The 25,680-nt window shown below is 42.9% G+C and overlaps 1 protein-coding gene across 5 annotated transcripts in view; it reads right to left on the bottom strand.

Annotated features, from left to right (window-relative positions):
• ABL1 (ABL proto-oncogene 1, non-receptor tyrosine kinase) overlaps nt 1-25,680 on the bottom strand; it is a gene marked incomplete at its 5' end in the record, with an annotated part of 132,703 nt that overhangs the window by 23,492 nt on the left and 83,531 nt on the right. For 4 of the 5 annotated variants that reach the window (XM_082400719.1, XM_082400721.1, XM_082400722.1 and 1 more), the window contains 2 exons: nt 4,762-5,057; nt 5,604-5,777. In XM_082400719.1, coding sequence (XP_082256845.1) covers nt 4,762-5,057; nt 5,604-5,777 — 470 coding nt within the window. Of the gene's footprint in view, nt 1-4,761; nt 5,058-5,603; nt 5,778-19,055; nt 19,654-25,680 lie in introns of those variants that run through there. The other variant, XM_082400720.1, reaches the window with a different exon arrangement.

Here is a 25,680-nt window from a genome sequence, read left to right as displayed (position 1 = left end):
GTCGCCTGGGAACAAGGCTCATTACCTATTTCTCCCTGTCAGCCTGAAAGGAGCACTCCCCAACCCGAAGATCAAGTTCACTCAATCGCCCGGAATGCTAATGGCTCCCCGAAGCCCTAGTTTATGCAGAATTTGTTCTTGGTCTCAGCTGATTCCCTCTCAGGCTCCTTTATTAGAGGTTTCAGAGTTATGGGAGGTTTCACTGAATGGGCAAACTTTATCTTTTTCAATAATTAAATTTACAGACCCCAAGACTTAGTTCATTTTTCAACATAAAATACCAACATACCAACACATTAAATATTGAAACTCCCTTAAATGTACTGCACAGCCATCTTCTAACAGTCAAGTCTGGTGGCTTCCTTCTGATTAGTGCTAGTTTGTGAGCGGCATTTTGCTAGCGAACTGGGTAATCTTCATCAGGAATTCATGGCATGTTCACAGAAGAAAGTGAAATTAGTGTTATGAATGGCATGTCATTACACTATGCACCCAGTTACATAAACACTCTGGGTGCTCAGCCAGGGTGTGCCTCTTCCTAATCATGCAGGGACCCGAAAGATAGGACGTGTCAAAGAAACTCACCAGAAACAGCTTTCCTCCTGACAGCCAGACTCACAGGCTTATCGGACGTGTGCAACCTTTGGCTGCCTCAGACCCTGGAGTCCCACCTGGGACGTAGTATTTACAGGCTGCAAGGCCAGGAAGTGACCCCCCACCCCCAGCCAACCTCCAAGCTACTCACATACCAGCAGGAAGGCAGTGCTTAATAATGAAGCAGTGCTTAATAGTAATGCTCCCAGTCTCCTCGACAAGGGAAGATCAGCTATGGTTTAGCAGGCTTTTCACCAGATGCCTGCACCTGCTGAGCCAGTGTCCTGCCACCTCTGCTAAAGCTGACGCCCGAATTCCACTCCTGTCAACCCAAACCTGTCACTTTCGGAGACCATGAAAATAAACGTCAACTGCATCTCTTGGAGAAAAGGAAGGAGAGGAAAGACTCTATCAAGGGCTATAATCGTGAGGCTTGGTGGCAGCACGCCACCCAGGTACATAAGATGCAGGCACAAATAACCAGAACAAGTGAAGAATGACTGGGGGTGGGCGGTGGAGGAGGAAAATCAGTCTTTAATTCCACTACGTTGGCAGAGGATTCCAAACTTTAAGAAAGCGGCAAGAATGAAAACCAAATCCCAGGGTATCTGAGGGCTGTTAAGACTCTCAGAACGCCTAGGAAACAGCAATGGCTCAGTTTGGTATGGTGCTTTCAAGAGTCTCGCCTGAAACTCCCAGAATCCTAGGCTCTGGGCCCTGAGCCGGTGGCCCCGGGCTGACTGACCGACTGACAACGGCTGCTGAAAGCTCAGGAACATGGGAGGGAGGTAAACCAGGGCCAAGAGGGTGGAGGCAGAAAGAAATCCTTCGGGGCCTTAGAGAAGAATCTTCTAAATTCAGTTGTTTTCTAAAGATTAGCTAATTTGAAAATAAGAATTAAAACGTATTCAACCCCAGCCTATTCCTCCCACCAAACTAAATTTTCCCTTTCGAAATCCAAAAAGGATTGCATCAAAGCTCTGCTATGTGAGCAGCTTTTCTTCAATGCCGAGCCACACCGTCCCATGCGCCATTATAACAGCCCCCCTCCCCGATTCTGACATTGTTCCACTCATTCCAGGAACATAATCCCACCCAACAGAGCCCCCTCGAGTGTGGCCTGATGACCCCGTGGGTTGAGAAGTCTCCAGGTGCTCGGACACCTGAAGGGAGAGTCTTTGCCGGGGAGGGAAGGAGGAGGGCAAGGTGCCCAGGTCACTTTGACGAGTAGCGGATACTGCCTGATCAAATGGGTTCTTTGTGCTCTACCTGGAATGAAAGGAACCCACCTGGCGCACATGAGCTTTCAGACAGAGGGCTCAGCTTCCTCGTCAGCTGACTCTCAAATTCTGCAAATCATGTATCCACGTAGGCTTTGCTCTCTCCCTTTTAGCCATATTTTAGACCAACCCCCAGCTAATGAGTTGTCAAACTAGATCATGCTTGCCTGCATCTGTTCCAAGGATGCTGATTAAACAACTCCAGGGAAAAGGAACCATTATCCTGTTCAGTACAAACCTCAACTGATTACCGTGGTGCAGCGGGGCTCGCCCTGGATAAATGGCACAGATGGGAAGCAAGCTGTCAGCTCCGGGAAATCACCTCCCTCATGGGCGGTGCACTCTGGTGTTCTACTTCACTAAAAAGGCACCCTTGTGGTCTGAAGTCAAGGTTTCAAAGGGCCCAGCACCCTGGAATATATCCCACAGAATGCAGGACGTAGTTCCACATCCGGGATGAGAACAATGACCTGAAAAGCATGCTGATAAGGCCGATCTCTGGTCACACATCAAAGGCAGACCGTGCTGTCTGCCCTACAGACTACGGTGCCGGTATAAAGACGTGTGCGATGACGAAACGGATCAGATACTGGCAATAAGGACTTTAGCCAGAAGACTCCGAGACATGTGGAAAAAACAACAGATAGGAATACTGAAAAAAGAAACGTATTGTGCATTTGTATGGTACAAATGAATGTGTGAGGATAGCCATGAAAATGCTAGCAAGATTAAGAAATGGGAGCTAGGGACTTCCCAGTCCCCAGTAGTTCCCACTACTTCCCAGTAGTTAGGACTCCGTGCTTCCACTGCAGGGGGCATGGGTTCGATCCCTGGTTGGGGGGCCGGGGGCTGGGGGGGGGGTGGCTAGGATCCTGCATGCCGCCGCATGGCACGGCCAAAAAAAAAAAAAAGAGGGAACTAAACTAGCCCTACCAGATATTAAAACATATTATAAAGCCATAACAATTAAAAGTCTGACACTGGCATATGAACAGACAGACCAATGGAAGAGAACAGACCTAAATACATATGCAAATTTGGTATACCTCAAATACACAGGAAAGGATGAGTTAGGTAAATGGCATAGGAAGCACAGGTATATTAAACATAACGAGATACCATCTTTACCAATCAGTGACAGGGATGTTTTTACAAGTCTGAGAATATACTGCTGATGAGGGGAAGGGGAAACACGCACTCTCACATTGCTGGTGAGAAAACACATCTGTACAATTTCTAAAGAAAGTAATTTGGCAATAGCTACACAAGTTTTAAATACACATAACCTCCAATCAGTTCTAGCAACTTACCTTGCATATGCTTGGACTGTACACAAAGAAGTATGTGCAGTGTATTTTCAAAATGCCAGTTGTGACCCACTAGGGGGTCTATGAAATAAACTCAGTGCATTATGACCAGAAGTTTTAAAAAAAAAATGAAACAGAACAGAATGGTATAGAAAATATCAGAATGCATTACGTACAGTAAGAGTAAGTAGGGTTTCATGAACCTTCTGTTCCTAGTGTGGGTACCGGGTGGTGACTTCTTTTTTTTTTTTTTTTTTTAACCGTGGCCGAGATTTTTTTTTTAAAGGTTTGAAATCCACTTTACAACAGCATTATTTATAATAGCGAAAGATTAGGAAACAGCCTAAAAGCCGGCCAGCAGGGGAACTGCTCAAATAAATGATGGTCCATCCACGCTAGGTAGTCATGAATAAGAATGAGGCAGCTCTAAATGTGCTGTCATAAAACGATCTCCAAAATATATTACTAGGTGGGAAAAGCAAGATGCAGAACAGTGTAGATTATGCATCATTTGTGTTTTTTAAAAAATATAAACATACATATACTGGGGAACTCTGGAAGAAACTGGTCACAGTGGTTGCCTCTGGGCAGGGGAACTGAATTAGGAGACAGAATTACGTTTCACGGCAATTCATTTTTTTTTTTAAAAAAAACCATGTGCATGCATTACGTATTATTAGAAAATACATACACCATCTGGGCCCACCCCGACAATCCACCTATCTACACCCTCAGTGACAGCGTGGTGCAGTGGAGCTGACGGTGGAATCTGAGCCTAGTTCCATCAATTACTCACTATGTGATCTTCAGCAAGAAATTTTATCCCTCTAAGCCTTCATTTCCTTAATGCAAAAATGCAGCTAAAAGCAGTATCTGCCCTGAGGACTGAGGTGAGGTTTAAAAGAAATGAAGATTGAAAAATGCCCCAGCAAACAGCAGGAGCTCAGTAAATGTTAATTTCTCCCTTCCCTTCATGGGCTCTTAATGACTGTTTATATGATGATCACAAAACCATATATAACAACTCCTTTACAAAACTACAATTTGGGTTTGGAAATATACGGGTCTGACGTGATCCCATTTTTGTTGAAAAACTGTGTGTATATATGTATTATACACACACACACACACAAATGTGATTTTATCTGTAGAAAGAAAGCTACGTACCAGACTTGTGTTGGGGAGGTGCTATTAAGGTGGTCTTTCACTTTAAAAATAACCATCTATTGTGTGAATTTTCCTCACTGAGGATAAATTACTTTCAGAATAAGAGATTTTTTTTAAAAAGGAAGAGTCTTAGTGTAAGAAATATGTCCAAAACCCAACAGACAATCCGCTTATCTTACGAAACTGCTAACAACCGAACTCCAACAGGACAATTAGAGAACCACATCGGCCTGTGGACATGTAATGTCACATGATCGGTCCTCAACGGAGGGTCTTTAACAAGGCTAGCGGGATGATGCCTGCTGTTTCAAACATCTTCTTGGTTGAGCTTTGTTGCAAAAACTTATCAACCTAGCAGCAGGACCTCTTGTCCCCACCCTGGCCCATAGGCTCCCCTGCCTGGGGCCCCCTACCTTGCCGTCAGAAGCAGTGTTGATTCTGTAGTGGTACACCCTCCCTTCGTATCTCAGCGAGATGGACCTCTGCCCAGGACTGCTCTCGCTCTCCCGAACCAAGAAGCTGCCATTGATTCCACTGCTCAGCAAGTACTCGGCGGCGTTGCGGGACACGGGCCCATGGTACCAGGAATGTTTCTCCAGACTGTTGACTGGCGTGATGTAGTTGCTTGGGACCCACCCTTGGCCATTTTTAGTTTGGGCTTCACACCATTCCCCATTGTGATTGTAGCCTAAGACCCGGAGCTTTTCACCTTAGAAGAAAAGAACCAAATCAGACATATCAGTTTTAAAAGCTAATTCGTTCGTTCTCGTGTACTCTTCTATGATTACTAAAGATCTCCAAATGCCTAAACACCTATTTCATTTTAACAAGTCCACATAAATATATGTATTTACAAGCGTATGAGTATGAAGCTTCCTGTTTATATTGAATATGCAGATAAATATATAGCCTCAGTTTTTATAAATCTATTACTCAAGTGCTTTGTTTCTAATATAAGGAAGCTTTTAGTGGAAAGATACTTTTTCTTAAAAAAAAAAAAAAGTGTTTTCAGTGTTTGGTCCAGATGTCTTTTTCAATATAAAATACGGAAAGCTCCGTTTTTGCCAAGAACTATGCAGGAACTCTTCTCCTTAGGGAAAAGTGACTCTTGTAAGGATGCTGTTAGTTTTTCGGGTCTCTCTGCATTCCAAACTAAAGCTGCTCTGTCCGCCAGCAAAGGGGCAGCCAGCCCGGCTCCGGCTTCCCCAGATTTCTGTCTCTTGCAACGATCACCAGCTGCCCACAGCTCTTTTACCTTTAGTTATGCTTAAAGTGTTATCCCCACTGGCCACAAAATCATACAGTGCAACGAAAAGGTTGGGGTCATTTTCGCTGGGACCAGCGAGAAGGTTTTCCTTAGAGTTCCAACGAGCTGCTTCGCTCAGACCTTGGGGCTCGAAGTCAGATGCTACTGGCCTCTGAAGGGCTTCTGGAAGAGAAAGAGAGAAACAGAAGAAAGAAACAGGGAAGAAAGTTTTATTCTCAGGAGCAAAAAAGTCTGTGCATCCAACATTATATATATTCTTAATTTATTTCATTTCTTAACATCTGCACGTATTATCTATTAATCAGAAAGGTGATTAAAAAAATGGACTCTTCCTTTCCCAAATCTTGTGGAAAACCCTAAATATTTACATTCCAGAGTGGTAACCACCGTTCCCAAATGGTTTAAACTTTTTAAGTTCACTAATTCAAAAAATTCAACTAGATATAGAGACAGTCCATCCTCACACGTCCTTGCCGTTGCTTATGTTATAACACGGAGCAAAAGTTTCTTGCTTTAAAACATTTTTAAATGTATGAAAGTTAATAAACGTGCATAATTTAAAAGTCAAATAGTGCTGAAGAGCTTATAATGAAGGACAAACAGTTTCCATCCCACTCCCCTCTACACCCAGAGGCCACAGCTGTTTTCTTCGCGACCACCTCCATCTCTCTAAACAGAAGCTATATCATTATAATCGCTGTTCCCTCTCCCCCCATCTCTCCTGCACCAGCCTCTACTGGTCACTTTTGCATTTTCAGTAACAGACTTACACTTTTATTTCTTTTTCTTCCTGCTAGAGACCGTATCTCTCAACTATTTACCTCACAAGATAAGGATATTCACATCCTACCCTTCCTTCCAGCTTTCCCCCCCTCTACACTCAAAGTATGGCCTTCTTTACATTTTCTTCTACTTTGTGTAAAAGAAATTCTGTTCTTCTATTCTTTAATAAACTCTTTCATTTTTGTCTATAGGTAGATTCTAAAAGTTGAAAACCAATCAACATCTTTTATGTTAGGAATGTGTGACTATTACTCATTACAGGGTTAAATACAGTTCGATATTTTTTCCTGAAGATTTTTCTGGTCTTTCTTTTTTTTTTTTTGGAACTATGTTCAAACTCTCCATGGGTTCTTTCACGCCAGCAAATCTACTCCAAGTAGATCTTAACAGTTATAGAATATTATGGCTAAGAAATCAAACTTTTAAGAAGGAGGAAAGGGGAAAATTCTAATTTGAGAAGAATGGAAAGATCTACAATCTGTTTACACCAAACATAAATGGCAACAGAACAAAATTGTTTGAAATTTCCCTTTTTATGGACTTAGAGGACCCCCAAACATCTTTTCTTGGGCAATAACACCCATCTCAGGGATGGGCGTGATTCTGCAGTACTCACTTCAAAAAAGACACTGGAGGCACCTAATACATCTGAGAGACTAGCCTAAATTTCCAGAAACACAACTGGAGAACTTTCAGAAACAAACATTCTTTAAACTATCTCTTTGGAATAAACCAAGAGAACATAAATAAGAAGGCCTCTCAATTCTAGCTTTTGTACTACTGACTATAGTGAACCTTCAGGAATTGTTTTTCTAAAAGAGAAAATCCCAAATTATGTCACTACTGTGCTTGGTAATTTCATTTTATGAATCTTGAGGGCAAAGATAATTTCAAGGAAGAGTGTCTTGTAACACTACCATTTCCTAGAATGTGCAAAAGGCTTAGTGATGCGTTAGGCCCTGTTCTCTGAGTACTTACTTACAGCAGCTCTAAAAGTATATCTAGTGCCATCGTGATCACAGATTGACCGATTAACCAAAAAAAGCTGGTCAAAGCAGAGAATTTTTGAAAATTAAAATCTGTGATCCCCTAACCCCACCTGAATGTACACTGATTTGCTAGTCTTGACGATAGGGCCAAGGACTGTCCTTTTGAGTGTGGGTATGTGATTACAGTTGGATGTTATCTTACCGTCCTACCTATAATGCATCATCTCACTTCAGCTTCCTACCGGTGGAAGAAGACGCTGGAGCCATTCGATATGTCATCCCAGTACAATCCCTTCCAATGTTTATAGGTGTGTCACTCACACCTAGTCCTGTAGCAATTTTTAAAAAGTTACCTGCATTTACAGAGGCTATCTAAAACATTCACGTAAATTTTCATAGAAACAAGTCTCTGTTCACATTTGGATTTCACTGGTTTCATATTAACCAAGTGATTAAAGCAACAAGTGTATCTGAAATAAAGAGATGTAGAAAGAAACACAAGTGGCTCTGGGTGTGGCTGTGACTCAGGTGGTGGGAGCAATGCGTGGTAGTGGAGCGGCTGCCCTACCCCGTGGGCACCAGAGAGTCGTGTGTTATGAAGGAAGCCGAGCCGCTGGTCGCTTCAGCAAGTCAGTTCGGTGAAAGCAAGTCAAAAGAGCTTCTACTGCTGTTACGTCGATATTATGTAAAATTATTAGGCAAAGGATTCTTAACATAAAAGAACTCTTGCATATCAAAAGGAAAAGATAAAACCCTCCTCTATGGAAAAATAGACCAAAACCATGAACAAGCAGCGCACAGAAAATTTAAATTACCGTTAAACACAGAAAGCATGTCTACCCTCCTAATAACCAAAGAAATGCAAATTCCCCATGAAATTGGGCAGGGACATTTTCTTGAGGCTAACAGGGTAAAACTTCAATGAAAATGGGCACTCTCATACAATGCTAATAGTTGGTATAGATATTGCTGTAACATTTTAGGAAAAAACCTGGAAATGTGAACCGAACTGAGTCTTTAAAGAATTCCATCACCTTTGACATACTGCTAGGAATTTATCCCAGGAGACCCACACAAGGATTTGTATATACTGATTTTTAAATAACAGCACAGAAAAGGAAAGGTACACAATATTTATCAATACAAGATAAGTTAGTTCGTGGTCCATTGATAAAATGGAATACATTCGTAAAGCCACTCAAAATATTTTTGGAAAAAATATCTACTAACTTGGAAGTATACTATAACAATCCCCCATTTCATAAAGATTGAAAAAAGTCCAGAAGGAACTACATCAAAATGTGAACAGTAGTTAATGCATGCTAGTATGTTAACAGTACCATTAACAGTAATTTAACTCGGGGTGGTGGGATTACAAACATTTTAAGTTTTCTTTATTCTTTTCTGTATTTTGGCATATTTCTCACGATGAATGTGGATTGTTTTTATAATGAGAAAACAATTACAAAAATTAAAAAACGGTCACATATAGAAGCCAGCGGACACATATAATTGATAATCTAACATGAAAAAGTACACAGGGTGGGGAGGGAATCTCCTCAAGCTGTCCTGAAAAAGTATGTGTGCATTCTCCTCTAGTGTCCCAACCTCGTGGCCATGAGCACACGACTTTCGCGGACCAGGCCTACACAGGAAATTAAAGCAAAGTCATGAATACAGAAATGCTTTTCTTCTCAAATGCCATTTGACCTCTTCTATCAAACATTCTGCAGCATCTGGATTTGATCAAAGTTACATAATCAGGGGAAGTAGCCTGGAAAACACCTGGAATAGGCAGAACACAGATACTGGCTCAGGGGTGACTGTCGACTTAAAGTATGGGTTAAGGAGGGACTGTCCCTAACATGGAGACAGATGCTGAGAATTTCATGTGAGGGGATGAGGCCTTTGTCAGGAAGGAAAGGGCCTCCCACAGCTTTTTGATTCAACAGGACGTCAGGAAATCCAAGGCAGCCTTTCAGTTTTCCTCTCCAGTTCTTGCTCCATTCCACAAATTAATGGCCAAAGCCCAAAGGGAAGTATTGCTCATGCTTGCCTCTGGATCGAGACACTGAAGTGTAGCCACAGTCGAACACCAAAACCTTCCAGTCAATTCCCAATCCAGGCTGATGTCAAAATTGACTCACAATGTATAAATGCCAAGTTCCTTGCTTCATTTCACAGTGAACTATGCTCGTCAACCTTAAAAATGATCACAGTTTACAAGGCCAAAGTTGCAGAATGTACTTAAATCTTCCTTGCTTAATACATGAACTTCCTGCCGGTCCCAGGTTAGACCCCCTAAAGAAGCTCAAAGGATTCATTAAAAAAGGATGCCCCAAACAGCTCCCCTCTTCTGTTCTGCCAATGGATGAAGAAATCTTAGCATCTATTATTCTTAAAAATTTTAGTTAACATTTTCTGCAGCATCCTGAGTTATATTTTTAAAATATTTTTTATATCTTCAAAAATGCCTCCCATCTCATTGAAAATCCTTTTGCTATTTCACCACATCTTCAACGAAAAGGTTCCCACTCACCAACAAAACTCAGGAAAAGTCATATACCAAGAATGGTGCTGTCTAAAAAAATGCCTCCAAAGCTCTAAAAAGCTATGGCTCCAACTATGAGAATAACAAACTGAAAACTCTGTAAGAACAATGCCATAGAATTCACTGGATCTGTGCGTGATTAACTTATTTGGACAGTATTCTAAGAAAATAGCTTGGGTCTTTAAAGTACAATTTAAAGAGCATTTTATACAAAGATAATCCTTTCTTAAAGTTGTGAGTCACTGATCAAAAATGTTTACAAAAGATTCTCCCATATGGCATATCTGTCTAGACTTTCAGGGGCTGCTGCTGGAGCTGCCACTGGCAAGCAGGAGGAAGTAATGTGCTACTGCAGTCCCGAGGGGAGGGGAGGGGAGACTTCACCTCCAGGAAAAACATCCCTGGGAAGCTTCCTACCTTCCTGTTGGCGCTCGTGCCCAAGGTCACGGTTCCTTCTAGAGTCAGAACAGCCGGCTCTGTGGCGGTCATTACTGTCCACACTGGGGCTCTCGGGGACAGTTCAGTGTGGGGGAGGGGCGCGGGGGTGGGGCGTGTCGCGTGTGATAAACATTCCCTTTACTTTTGCTCACATTCAATTATTTAAACCCTGGTTGCTTTAGTCTTGTTTCCTTTGTGGGCCCTTCATTATTATGCTCTAGCTCAAGGAATCTCTGTAATTTAAAAATCTATAAAACAGATCCTTCAAAAAAGAAGGAAGCCTTCGTGTTTTATTTCATACTCGGTTCCAACTGATGAGATCATGCTCAGACTATTCTCAAGTCAGTTTATAACAGTCTAATACAACTTTTTATGATATGAGCTTAGAGGAAAAGTATTATTTCCCACAATTTGAACTCGATGAAAGCCATTTTATCTACATTCTACATGGCCCTTTATTTTGTAATTTACACCCTCACCCGGAGCAGTTAAAATTATTTTAAAAAAACAAGTTTAGCTGCATATAGCCTTGGCATTGAGTTCACACTCTGAACAAAATGTTCCCAGCGCCCCAAAACACTGTGTCAGCTTCTGGGGAGCAGGGGTAGGGCAACGCGGTAACGATGCAAGGAATCATCACGGCCTCTGCTCCTTGTGGGAGAGACACAGTTCATGAAAATTCACACACCCTCAAAGCAGAAGTCTAATAGAAGATGGGCGCTCCCTGCGGATTAATTGATAAGGACACAGACACTGAGGGCCAGGAGTTGTGAGGGGGGCGAGCTCAGTAGGAAGGAGGTGGACCCTGAACGAGACCGTGCCTGGCAAGAGAAGTAGGATTAACACAGGGACCCAAGGCCAGCCTGACACATCAAGGCTACTAAGGGAGGGGTCTTCACTTGGGCTGTGTTGCGGACCCTCTGGTGATGCCCAGGGACTCTTTCTCAGAATACAGTTTGTAAATGCATCAAATACATATGGAGCACTGCAAAGGAAAACTCTATTGAAACAGTCCTCAAAATATCTTTAAAAAAGTAATTTGTGATACGGTGCTTCTTTATTAATGCATTAAATATATGCTCCTTTATTAACACCTTAAATAACAAGCTCTAGTAGTAGCTACTGTCATTTCAAAGTAGTAATGAGTGTAAGTAATAATTACAATTGTTACATGATTTGAAAATATCTGATTTCTACTGGTGGCAAAGTCACAAGTACTGCTAATATTACTGTGGTTTGTTACCTACATTCTTAAAAGAATAATATACTAATTTTCAGTTATGTTTAGTGAAATAAAGTTTTCATATTTTTCCATCCAAGGACACGGAGGCTCCGAATTCCATGCCAGACCCCGAGGGCCTTGCAGGTTCACAACTGCTACACTACAGATTTGGTTCACTAGAACCCCAGTCATCCGACAGGGAGAGAGGCCTAGAAAGGGGGCTGCAGTAAATTAACGCAAAGCCCGCATTATTCAGTTTTCTTTTTAGATAAATGCAGTTTTATTACTTCCCACTTAGGGGCATTGTAGGTAATAAATTAAATGGGTTTCTTAGAGAAATCTCCTTTAAAAAATAAAAAGTTAAAAAATAAATTTATTTAAAGTAGCCCAAGGTCTAACTATGTCTGGGAATCTTTTTACCTTATAATGTTCCTAGCCAATTTTAGAAAACAGAATTCTCCATCCTAACCTCTGTCCCTATCAGCAGTCCAGATACACAGCGCTCCCTTCTGAAGATACACGGTCCCTGCCCCCCTCCCTCCACCAGAAAGCCAAAAAATAAAAGGAATTTTGTGTCATCTTCTAAGAACCTACTGTCAAAGAAGTCTACAGTTACTGAAAATGAAGTATAAAGACCAATATAAAATAAGACCCTACCGTCTTCAAACAATTCTGAACCCCATCATTCACACCCCCTCCCTCTCCCTCTCATCCCAGTAAGTGCACACCCACAGTCTGGCCACTTTCCCTCCCAAACCTCTGATCAGTCCCGTACTTTCCATGTCCCACCACACCCTTGACTGGTTTCCCCCTTTGACCCCACCCCCTGCATTCCGCCTCCACGCTGCCACCAGAGCAGTCGTTTTAAAATGCAGATCTGACCAAGTCACTCTTCTGTTAAAACCCACTGAGATGGCGGCTGGCCAAGAGGCAGAACAGAAACCTTGGGGGGCAGCTCTGCCTGTCGACGCTCAGTCACATTTATCAATACTAGCACTGTCACCTGTGGCAACAGAAGGAACAGTGCTATCATGTGCCTTGCAGGACAGCTGGCAGTCTGCCGATAGTGCAGGCGACACTGCTCCTAGCGACTAAAAGGGGCCCTCAGAAAACGGCTGGGCTTGTTACTGCCACCACCTCTACAGGAGAAGTCCGCGCTCCAGAAGCGGCACCTTCCCCCCGACACCCACTCTTCACCCAGCCTCCCCAAATGCCTTGCAGTTTCCCTGTTGCTGCCTCAGCTGTGTGCACCTGGACAAGGGCCAGTCACGCCCCCTGGAATGCCTTCCCAGCCCACTCCGTATCCTGCGCCCTCACGCCCTCTAGGAAACCTCTGACGGGTCCTTCTGCCTCCCTACCGCCTCTCCTCCCGCTGATTACTTCCCCTTCACCTCATCTGGGGAGCACGTGGTGTCTGATAGGGACACAGTAAGGAATCTGTTCCCATGTCCCTTGCAGTACAGTAAGCCTGGGCTCCAGGGTGGACAAGCCTTGTTCAAATCTCAGCCCACCACGTCTTTAAGATATTAATTTCTGAGCCTCAGTTTCTCAACTGCACGATGGTTTCAACCTAGCTGGGCCGTCAGGAGGGGTCAACGAATACTGCACGCAGAGAATTTTTGCACGAATGCGGGAGTGGTACCTGGCACCAGGGCACTGCACTACAGGATAATTATTCCTTCTCTTGTTATTGTTACCACAATAATGTGAATTCCTTTGGGGCAGAGACCAAGCATTCTTATCAGAGTCTTCAGCACCTGCCTAATGCAATGCAGGACACACAGCACCGCTCAGTGTTTCTTAAAATGAACTCAACTGTAGGAACACCCTTTACTTGTTTGTCTTTAGCAACAAGGTAAGAATATTAAGTCACGATTGAAGAGTGCACCTTAATTATCTGTTAACCTGAAATAAGAAAAGCAGAAATGACAGACAGTAAAGATGAAAAGCAAATGCAACCTGACCAGGAAAACTTTTATAAAGATCTAGGAAATACAGTAACTTTTTAATGGAATGTAAACCACGGCCAAGATCCTAAAACAAGGTGTAACAGGAAAGTACATTTCTCTGTGCTTTCAAAAGAAATAGGATTTGTTACAGTCTCCCAACAGGCAGACACCCGGTGAGATCCCGATGCCTCCACACACTTCTTGTCTGTGGGCGAAGAAAGGTTCCATGAATCCCTGTTACTGGCCCAGATGCAAACTGTCCACAGTGAGCCTGCTAACCATAAAGGCATTTTTATTCTGTCACAGGCCATTTGCAACAGACTGAAAGCCTTCCCCTCTGCCTGCCAGGCCTGGGATGGTTTGAAAGCACGCATTTCACAATTCCTGTTCTCTTTTAAAGCATCATCAAGGCTCCTGGGCCAGTTTAGACCCGACTGACTTAAGTGAAGGGGCTGCCCAATGGCAGGCAAGTTCCCCAGAATGTCTCATTAGCCATTATTATTCCTACTGCTAATTGGACTAAGTGAACATGGCCCCCAAACAGGTATTTTGGCTCCAAAAAGCAACGGCTAATTCTACTCATGGCCCGCCTTTAAATTAAATGTTAAGGTATTCAATGTACAATGCTATTAGGTAAATCTGAGGACTGGTGAGACTGATAAGGGTTAGGTCTCCAAAGAGAATTTAAGAGTAATAAGGCTAAAGTTTACGCCACTGAACGTGAGTGAATAACAGCTAGTACCGAGTGCACTTGAGAGGGCAGGAAGTGGAAACAGAGGTGAAGTCACTCACCTGCTCTCCCTCCAGTTATCCATCCATCAGCCACCTGTCTGTCTGTCAGTCTGTCGGTCTCACTAAGTCTCCAGCACTGCTCTCTCACGATCTGGCTCTTTTTCCTTCTCATCTCTGGATCTCTTCCCTGCCGCCCCCCATCCCCCCTCTGCCCCTGTCCCAGCCCCCACCCCTTCCTTCCCTCTTATCTTGACTTCTTGTCTTTGTCTCCCAGTCTGTCTGTATCTCTCCCTTCTGTCTGTCTTCTCTATCACCACCACCCAACATACAGTATAACAAAGTACCGAAGGTGTGGATTAAGAAAGAAGGATTTGAGGGCTTCCCTGGTGGTGCAGTGGTTAAGAATCCGCCTGCCAGTGCAGGGGACACAGGTTCGAGCCCTGATCTGGGAAGATCCTACATGCCGCGGAGCAACTAAACCCGTGCGCCACAACTACTGAGCCTGTGCTCTAGAGCCCGCGAGACACAACTACTGAGCCCGCATGCCACAACTACTGAAGCCCGTGTGCCTAGAGCCCGTGCTCCGCAACAAGAGAAGCCACTGCAATGAGAAGCCTGCGCACCGCAACAAAGAGTAGCCCCCGCTCAACACAACTAGAGAAAGCCCACACGCTGCAATGAAGACCCAACGCAGCCAAAAAATAAATAAATTTATTAAAAAAAAAAAAGGGTCAGAGGAAGGGAAGATACTTTTCCTTAAAACCAAGGACAGGAAGTATTAATTACATGCATCAAAGCAAACTTGGAAACAAATTGTTTTCTTAACAACAAGAAAAACTATGGGTGGGTTTAGCTCTCTATTCTACCATCACACTTCAGCCATTAGAGAAATTGGCAATGCCAATATTTTAGACTGTGAAATATTTACTTAAAATAACAACAGCTAACATTTGCAAACATCTTGCTCTGTGCTGAACAATTTAAATGAAATCTCTCATGTGAATCTCCCAACTCAAGAAGGTAGGGACTACTATGAGCCTTATTTTAAAAATGAGAACACCAAGGCTCAGAGAGCAACATGCCCATGGTCACGGGCATCTGGGCCCAGGCTGGCCTCTGAGCCCAGGCGGGCTGGCTAAAGAGCTGTGTGCTTCACGTGAGAATGGGACCTTGGCAATACCCTAGCCATAACACTGCCTTGACTTAAGGACATCTCAAAAGAACCTCACATCAGTATAAATACATACATTTAGCACTTCATTGGTCTCAACACTTTCCCTTGAATCATCTCCTAGATCCTCAAAACAATCCTTGAAGGTGGGCTGGACAGAATGTTTGTTCTCTCGGTCTTTAGAGGTAAGAAAACGGAAAAGCTGAGAGACGAAAACTGGGATCGCCTGACTCCACATTCAAAAGTATTTCCAACCAAAGTGAACTGGGGCCCTTCTTCCTCCTCTTCTCTAGAAACCTCATAGCGTTGGTATGAGAATGAAGTGAGGATGTCTATGAAGTGCTTGGTGCCAAAGAACTGTCACATCATAAATGCTCAACAATTTCAACGTAACCCCAAATGAAAAGGACTGACTGGCTTTCTATTTGGTTGCAGAAAGAGCTTCAGATTTTCTTTGTTACTAAACAAGGGAAGTATTTGATGACCTCAGAAGAGAGTATTTAGAAAGAGAGCATAAGCTTCTCTGAGGCATAAGTTCTAAAAGTGTATCTGTGTGGCTGGCACCACATAAAGCATTCACCAGAAAGTTAACTGCTGAAAAGAAGCGTTTAAAAGTGGGCCCTTAAAATAAGTTTTGAAAGTTCAAGAAGAGTTCACTTCACAGACATTAGTTTTTGATTCCACAGTACAGAACTAACATGTCCATGTACAACATTCATGCACAATGTATGCAAATACAAATACATGAACAAAGAAAAGTAAAGTGGAAAAAAAAAAGAATTCAATTGGCTAATGTTCATGTTTTCTTTCACACCTCTAGAAGAGGGAAGAAATAATCAGAAAATTCAGTGCTTGAAGTAAACCTAAGATTGTAAAGCAAAATGTGGTCATGGTGAATAGTTACCGCTATAAACATACACTTTCACAAAGTTGGAGCACAAAATTTAAATGCTATAAATGCTTATATATGCATAAAATGTTTCTAGAAGGACACATAAACTCAAGTGAGGCTTCTGGGTAGGGAAACTGGATAAAGGACAGAATTTTCTTCTCACTCTCCTATTTAGAATTTTTTATGATGTACAGCTATTTTAATATACATCTACTGCTAAAGGTAATCATTTTTATCAGTATTAGGCTTCTAAAAGAGAAAAAAAAGAATATCCTTGTTTCAGGCTTTAGAGTGTTTCTGAAGATACCATTTTAACATCCACAGAGAGCTACAAAGGAGCTGAACAATCACAGCTGGTACAGCGTATACTGGCTAAAACTGGGCTCTCTGGAGCCAGACAGCAAGGGTTCAAATCCCAGCACCACCATTTGCTAGCTCTGTGACCTTAGACAAGTTTCCTAACTTTCAGATGCCTCGGCTTTCTCATCTATAAAATGGAAGCAACCAAAGGGCCGTCATGAAAAATAAGCAAATTAAATCACATAGAATGCTGAAACAGTGCTTGGAACACAGTAAGCATTTAATAATTGTTGCTTTGACAGCTAGGCCCAAGTAGCAATAGATGCATGATCAAGTTGCATTTATGGCTGAACTTTCTCTGATAGAATGGAAAACTTGACCATATTCAATTTTCTCCGTGACTCGGGATGCCTGGGTCCCTAGTGCATGTCAATTAAACACTGACTGATTGATTGAGGATGTCAGTAAAAGCAAAAAGCCTGGATTACTTATCCAGATGTTGGCAAGTGTTTTTCCCAAGCGACTAATAGCACATGCAGTCTTTAAGAAACAATCACTGAGGTTTGTTAAATTCTCTCAACTACAAAACAGTAATTCCTTTACTTTCTCCGATTAACCATAACAATGAAAGAAGGAAAACTCAGTCACAAAAAAGAATTCCTAGAGTGATACCTTCCTAGATGAAGCCTTAATGCAAGGCAGTCTGCTGTAATCAGAACTTTTATTTTTTTTGAGACTTGACAGTCAACAGTATTTCAAGACATGCTGGAACAAGACTCATTAGATTTTGCCTCCCCTCCCCCAAAACAATAATTAAACCAGCCAGGTAAGAACTAAATCCCCTGTTTACTCCCAGGAAAACAAAACAATGTCACAGCATTGCTTTGACCTAACCTTTCTTCCAGCTCTGCAGTTACAAAAGCCCATTCATCTACTCTGCCTTAAGTATCCATCTGCAAAATGGAGATGGTAATGCCTAACACTAACTCGTTACAGATGTAAATGAGAATGTGTCCAGAATTTTGAGCAACTTGGAAAGTAAGCAACATATTAACTGAAGATGATTTTGGCTGCTCAGATGCCAACTTTTAGGGACAAATCAACCATCTTCCCCTCTAAATGCTAGATTTTGTGAGCCCACTCCATCTGGACGCATCTTCTCCAAGGGACTAACCTTGGGCTAACAATATACACATCTCATGGCAAGAGGGGCCAACGGGTTTCACCTGTATCACTGGTGTTTATGGTTTGAGCTGTACATGTATGTGACATGAGGCAGACCCTCAAGTCAAAAAGTTGGAAAGAAAAGAAAAATAGGTTAGACGATTAACAAGGCCTCCGTTTATTTCGCCTTCATTTTAAAAAGAAAAACATTACAACTTCATGGCACTACAGCAGCAGAAATCCTACTTGTTCTAAAATGAGCTTTACATTTCTATTCCTATTTCAAGTCCTAAATGAAAATGACAAACAAATGCAAGCAGGATTACATCTCTGAAGTACAATTAGCCTTTCTGCTGAAAGCAAGCAGTCTGGGATGACCAGTCCCCAAATCAGATAAATTTCAGATTCATCCTGAAGCTACAAAATGAGGGCCACTCATCATACTCAATTGGCTTTTTTTTTTTTTTTTCAGTTGTCACCTTACTAAGACAGAAAACAAAGACAAATAAACAGGAAAGAAAAAAAATGGGATTAGAGAAGAAAAGGAGAGTAGAATGGAAAGAGGGCGAAAGTGAACCGCTCCGGGCTCTGAGGCTTTATCGAAGGAACTTAACAGGAGGTTACCCTCTTCCCTCCCAAGTACCCTGGACTCATTCAAAATGCCTTCTTAAAATACGGTGTAACTTTTCTTTTCACCCGCAAAAGTGAGAGAATTCCTAAGACCTCGTCGTGGTCCGTAGATAAGGGGTGGGGGGGTGGGGGAGTAGAAAGATCACTTGAAATTCTGTATCCATAAATGGTAGAGCCGTGTTCTCTTTGTACACGAGACTTAATGAAAATCATATGTTTCACAAACACGGGTTGACCTTTTTGACACATAATTCCCAATTAACGGTGGAAATTCCACAACGTGGGCTCACAAGGCCGTTCAGGCCTATAGAGTTCGCTTTCCCCAACTTTCGGGCAGAGCCCCGCAGCCCGGGGCCCGCGACTTCGCCCTCCCGACGTGGGTTCTCCCGGGGTGAGCGCGCGGGGGCCGGAGCCCCGCACCCTCCCGGCTCACGGCAGCGCCCAGGGGCGGGCGAGGGAAAGAAAGAGAAAGCGGGAGAAAGAGGGAGAGGGCGAGAAAGGGAGAGGGAGGGAGAGGAAGAGGAGGGAGCGCGCGCGGGCGGGCGGGCGAGGCCTAGGAAGGCCCGGCGGCGGACACGCGGCCGCCTAGACCCAGTCCCGGCGCCGGCCCCGCGCTTACCTTCCAGGTAACAGCTGGAGGAGGACGAGAGCCCCTTCTTGGATTTGCAGCCCACCAACTTCAAGCAAATTTCCAACATTTTCGCGTGCCGGCGGCGTCGAGGCCGGCGCCCTGGGCTGGCTCCGCGGCGCGGCTCAAGCCCGGCTCTCCCGGCTGGCCCCGCCTGCCCTCCCGGGCCCCCGCGGCCCCGCCATGCCGCCTCCCCGCCGCCCCGCGCGCCCGCCCGTGGCCGCGGCCGCGTCTCGGTCTCCGCTCCGGACGCGCCTGTTAACAAAGGGCCAGGAGCCCGGCCCGCGAGGCCCGCCCCCGCCGCCTTAACCCTCTCCGCGCCGCGCCCGGACCCAGAGCTTCCCGGCGTTCTCAGGGCCCAGCCCGGCCCTGGGCCGTTACCGCGGTCCGAAACCGAGGCCCCGCCAATTTCTAGGTTAAGGAAAGAGGGGGTGGTTATTTTAAGCGCGGCATTCACGGGTTCTCAACGTTGGGAAGTGCGGTCCTAACACCCCAAGACAGACACCGACAACTAGGGCAGTTGGGGAGGGCAGGCCTGCATCTCTGTGGCAGGAGATGCCCCCAACCTGCACCACTTAAGGCCAAGTGAGTTCCACTGGGCGCGGTGCCCTGGCGAACCCTATGTCCCTAGACTGTTGGTGAATAATGCAGATTCCTCTGGAATTATCAATTCTGGTCTCATTTATACTCAGTGAGCTTACTGTGATTCAGGCTAACTCAATAGGCGTCTGAGGAATGAATAATCAGAGAGCTGCAACCCACATTACAACTACACAAGTTTGCAACACATTTGTCAAATCATACATCCAGACTAGGAGACAAAAGAGATGGGCGAGTTCAAATTCAAACATAACTTCTGATAATTTGTAAAGGGAGCTTAGTCTCCACAATGAGAACTCATCAGGGTCATGGCCTGTGTCCCTTCTTTAAGAAGCCTCATTTTCTTCAACAGAGAACTCTTCCCCTTGTTTGGTGTGTGCCATGGGGGCCATTGTTTAAAACCCATTTCATTGCTGTACTTGGCTCAAATCCTTTTATAACTAATGATAAGACAATATCATAACATATAACAACATAATAAATAACAATAATCACAATAATGTGTTCCTTGGCACAAAACCGGAAATCCAGATCAGTGGGAAACCATATGGAATCCAATCATATCAAATAATTTAATAAAAATCAGATAGGGACTTCCCTGGTGGCGCAGTGTTTAAGAATCCACCTGCCAATGCAGGGGACATAGGTTCAAGCCCCGGTCCAGGAAGATCCCACATGCCACGGAGCAACTAAGCCTGTGCACCACAACTACTGAAGCCTGCACACCTAGAGCCGGTGCTCTGCAACAAGAGAAGCCACCGCAAAGAGAAGCCCGTGCACCTCAACGAAGAGTAGCCCCCGCTCACCGCAACTAGAGAAAGCCCGCTTGCAGCAACGAAGACCCAATGCAGCCGAAAATAAATAAATAAATAAAATCAGATAAATTTCAGTAACTATAGGAAAGTGAAGTTATCTAAATAGTGTTAGATAACTAAATTGCAATAGGGAGAAAAATTAAGTTAGTACACATCTTAGAGCACATGAATACTAACAGCTGACATGTATTGAGATCTTACTATGAGTCAGACTCTTGTGAGAAGCACCCTCTGTTCATTACCACATTGCATTTGCACAACTATCCTGTGAGGAAAACAGAATTATTATCTGATTCTTCAGGTAAAAATCTGAAGTTTAGAGAAGTCAAGCACCTCGCCCAAAGTCCTATGGCTGGCAACAGGCAGAGCTGGACTCAACCCAGGTCTACCTAGCTCCAAGGATCAAGCTCCTAACCAGTGGATTATGCAGCCCCTTCCCACCAAGAATAAATTCCAAGTAAATTAAAGCTTTGGATATCTATATCTTTGGTTAAATAACTAAGGTTGTCATATGTTTCAGAAGCAGCCTTTGTCAAGAGACCCCAGCTACGGTGATCAGCTCCAGAGGCAAAGCTGGACTCGTTCGTGGTCTAGCCTAACCTGCAGTGACAGAAACCTGGGTATCTTCAGTACACCAGGAATGGCTAAGTAACAAGATCTTCACTCAGGTCTGCCAAAACTAGTACCCGACAGTTCAGGATTGGACTGGATGTGACTAGTGTATATCACAGGGTTTCTCAGCCAAGGCGTCATTAACTTTTCAGAGATGTCCTGTCAGTTTCTGATTCATGTACAAAATGTGTTTCTACTGCAAGTAAGGGACCTATGGTTTGTGTTGTAGTACCAGGTCAGGCCTCATGAGCACCTAAGAAGACACAGCAGTTCCCATCGCCTGGAGACACAGGGCTACAGGGCCACCAGGTGACAAGTGACTGTGGATGCTGTCTAGATTCTGGAAGCCACTATCATTTCTGCTAGAGAGCCTGTTTGTAATGATAGCCAACTTGTTTAGTGTTACTTGAAACTTTCAACCTCCAGTGTAATGCCAAAAATAAAATCCCAAAGGGTGCCACCATTACAAATAAGCTGAAAACTACTGTGTTGGTGCCATTTTAGAAAGTTAAAGGTCTTTGGACCAGACTATAATAAAGTCTGTCATTATATAGCATTTAAGATTTAATGGGCTATATTCAAGTAGGCACCTTAATGCAAAGGATTATATGTTAATGGACATTTTTGCAATTCTAACCATATCCTTGAATTCTATCAATTAATACAGGCCCAGGTATTTGTTTGCATGTGCTATACTTTATATTAGGATGTAAGTTTATTTTAAAAAGCTAATGACTGTTACTAATATTCTGCTCTTGAGTCTAAAATAACCATATCCCTTTGGGGACTTCCCTGGTGGTCCAATGGGTAAGACTCCACGCTGCCAATGCAAGGGGGCCCAGGTTTGATCCCTGGTCGGGGAACTAGATCCCGCATGCATGCCGCAACTAAGAAGTCCGCATGCTGCAACTAAGAGAAACCCTCATGCCACAACTAAGAAGTCCACATGCTGCAACTAAAAAGATGCCGCATGCCGCAGTGAAGGTCAGGCGCAGCCTAAATAAATGAATAAATAATAAAATAAAATAAAATGACTTTATCCCTTTAAAAACTCTTAAAATGAGTAATGCTTATAAACCGTGTCCAAATCTTTTAAAACTTAAGTTATAAAACCATACATCAACAGGTCTGGCAAAACACTCTGAATTAGCAGCAACGAATATTGAAAACATCCTCAAGCTGCACACCACCAAATTAAACCAGTACTATTCTTTCCAGATCTGGCTTTTGATGCTCTTTGAAGCTTATTCACAAGATACAAAAAACATTCTGTTACAAGCAAATAAGAGAGCTTCAATCTCCTTACTAGAATGAAGAAAGGCCTGAGAAGGATTCCCTCTAAGCAACCTTAAACCTAAAAGCCATTAACTTAAAGAAGAAAAAAAAAAAAGGAAAACAAACAAAGAAATTAAAAAGACTGTGAACTAACGTGTTTGCTACATTACACTCAGTTTGGGAAAGGAATAAACTTTTAATATGTGCCAGGCACAAGCTTCCCAAAAACCCTACGAATTTTGTGTAGTTTAACTTCATTTCACAGGTAAGGAAACAGGGGGGTAAGCAGGGACCGGGACAGCTAAGTATTCTGTCCAGGTTCACACACCTAGAAGTAGTAAGGGCTAAAGCCCTTGAACTTTCCAAAATGGACATAATTTGCAATTTAAGTGAAAGGTGGATAACTGTAGCAAAGCCAGAGGATGAAATAAAAATCATTAACTATTGAAAAATATGTCTTAAAACAATTCAGGGAATTAGAACTACTGATATTTAAGAATATTTTTAAATATATTAAGAATATTAAGAAAGAAAGAATAAAGGTTCTTAATTAAAGTATGTGATCTGAGCTGTGTGTTTCTAAAAGTACAGTCCATGGACAACCTATTTTGAATCGCCTGGGGTGCTTACTTAAAATGCAGACTCTTGATCTCCATTCTAGACCTACACAATCAGAATATATGGAGCGGGCTGTATCTTAACATGTTCCCCAGATGATCTGTGTGCATATTTAAGTTTAGACATTTTTAAAATTATATTTATTTATTTATTTTCTTTCTTTCTTCTTTTTGGCTGCACTGGGTCTTAGTTGTTGCACGCGGGCTCTCTTGCTAAGGCGCACAAGCTCAGTAGTTGTGGCGCACGGGCTCAGTTACCCCGCGGCATGTGGGATCTTAGTTCCCCAACCAGGGATCGAACCCACGTCCCCTTCATTGGAAGGCAGATTCTTTACCACTGGACCACAGGGAAGTCCCCATACTTAAGTTTAAAAACCACTGTTTTGGAAGTGGGAAGAGCTGCTTCTTATTTTCCCTGGGAATAGGACAAACAGGGACGGATATTTCTAAAATTTACTCATTTGAAAGCAATCTTTGAGTTAAAGAAATTGTATAACTCTAAACAAGTTACCAAAAGAGAACTCTTCTCTGAAAATTTTGGATACAGATTGAATTTTTTTAAAGTTTGGAGTTCAGTCCTATTTTTTTAAAAGCAGGGTGGGCGGGTGGACAAGGGCCCACCACAGAAGTTGGTCAAGGGGAGAAAGCAGGACACAGATGCAGGATGTGGAAGCTCCATCTGGGAGCAGCAGGATGGGGGTGGGAGTTTAAGGCAGACAGATGAATCTGACATGGTGCCTGGTTTGGGGCCCCCAGGACCAGATGGGCCCAGATCTGACTGATCCCTTCACTGTTTCCAGCCCAGTTAATAACTTTAGGAGGAAAGAGCAAAGATCTTGAGGTATGTGTATGCTATTTCACATGCCAACAAAGCCCACATCCTCTGATTCTGCAGACACTGTCCAGTGAGAGACTGCCAGCCTCCCTAGTGATGTGGGCCCAACCCACTGGAGAATGCAGCTTAGAATATCACATCAATCATACCCACTTTTGCCCCTGTAAAGGGCATACATGCAACCCTTTAAGTATCATACATTTTCAGTGAGATAACACTGTTCATTGGTCAAGTGTCAGAAAGGTCCAGGGACTCTGGTATGGGGAAACCAGGTGGGAGGGGGAGGCAACACAGTGGAGACTGAATGAGGTATGACATCTCGCAAACTTATTCTCAGTCTCAGACTTGCCTCTCATTGTGACAGCTTGGGCAAGTGACTCAATTTTCTAGTCTGTAAAATTGGGGGATGGTCTTAAGAGTAGCTCTCTCACTGGGTTATGAAGATTGGAAATAATGTATGGAAAGTGCCCAATGCAGAGAAGGTGCTCAATAAACAATAACTATTGTTATTTCCAAAAGAGGCCTCTTTCTGTATCAGGTGATGGTCTGTTTTCCTGCCTAAGTCTTACTGCCACTAAGTCAAGAGCTAAAATTAACAAATGTGATATGTGCAAATGATTCCAGAAAGCACAGTCTGAGGGAGTGAAAGCAGTCTGGAGGTTTTCCAAGGGACAAGGAAATCAACTTATTTTATTAAGGGAAAGAAACACTAGCTATGGGGTAGGAGTAGCAACCAAGGTTCAAATGTCACACAGAGTCCTATCTTTAATCCTAAAGCCAAAGTTTTACAACCACAGCTTTGCGGCAAAACACAAACTCCACACCCCACATCTTTAGTGCGGGCCTATTTCAGGCCCAGAACTTGATGTGCAGGCCACACATAGGACTGTCTTTCATATAACACTGCTTGTTTTGTTAGTCCCTTTGGTATTTACAGAGCTACAATTCTCAATGGGGGGGCCAAATCTAAACTGCTTTAGGGTAATTACATCCACTTTCTAGAAAATCCCATTTTAGTAAGATTTTACTATATTTTTTATAATCAACAAGTCAAACATAATGATTAAACAATTTTTCTCCCGGAAGAAACTAATATTGTTGGTATGCCCTAAATATTTTTTATTATTTTTTTCTTAATCAAAGTAATATATCAATACGTACATTGTTAAGAATCAAATAGTACTAAAAGTCTTATAATAAAATCAGTAGTCCCCTGACTCCATCCCTTTGTCTGTTTCCCCAGAGGCAGCCTTCTTCAGATTTTTAATATCTTCATATTGTTGTTTCTGGATTCCTCAGCTTTCCACATTATATATTAACTTGTTATAGTAGTATTATACTATCACCATCTCCAACCTCCCATAACAATAAAATCACAATTTTTGGTTAAATCATTGGTCAGTGTTGACATTATTATGATGATATAAATATTGTTCATTGCTCCGCCAATAATATACTATGAATGTTTCCTTTATTATATAACTTTATCATGGAGATATTAATTGCCTTGATTTTTTCATTTAATTAGTCTTCTCTATGCCTATTACTGTTTTTTCCCCAAACATTTCAAGTATCTGCCAAACACCTAGTAGAATTTTTTCCAAATACTAAGACACTTAAAATATCCTCAGTTCTGTGTATTGACTTATCCTCATCTTGCTGGAATTCATCATCCAGTAGATTCCTGGGGGGTTAAGGGAGGTGCGTGTCTAAAAAATGCCTTTCCATTCCACTCAGTTTGGCTGGGTATAGAATTCTAGGTTGAAAATCATTTTCCCCACTTAATTTTGAAGGCATTTCTCCACTGTCTTCTAGTTTTCAGTATTGTTGTTTAGAAGTGCAATTCCACTCTGACTCCTGAT

The sequence above is a fragment of the Balaenoptera borealis genome, assembly GCF_965194805.1.
Source record: "Balaenoptera borealis genome assembly, chromosome: 8".
NCBI lineage: Eukaryota > Metazoa > Chordata > Mammalia > Artiodactyla > Balaenopteridae > Balaenoptera > Balaenoptera borealis.
Note: the sequence above shows the minus strand (reverse complement) of the source record. Positions and strands in the feature narration are given on the sequence as shown.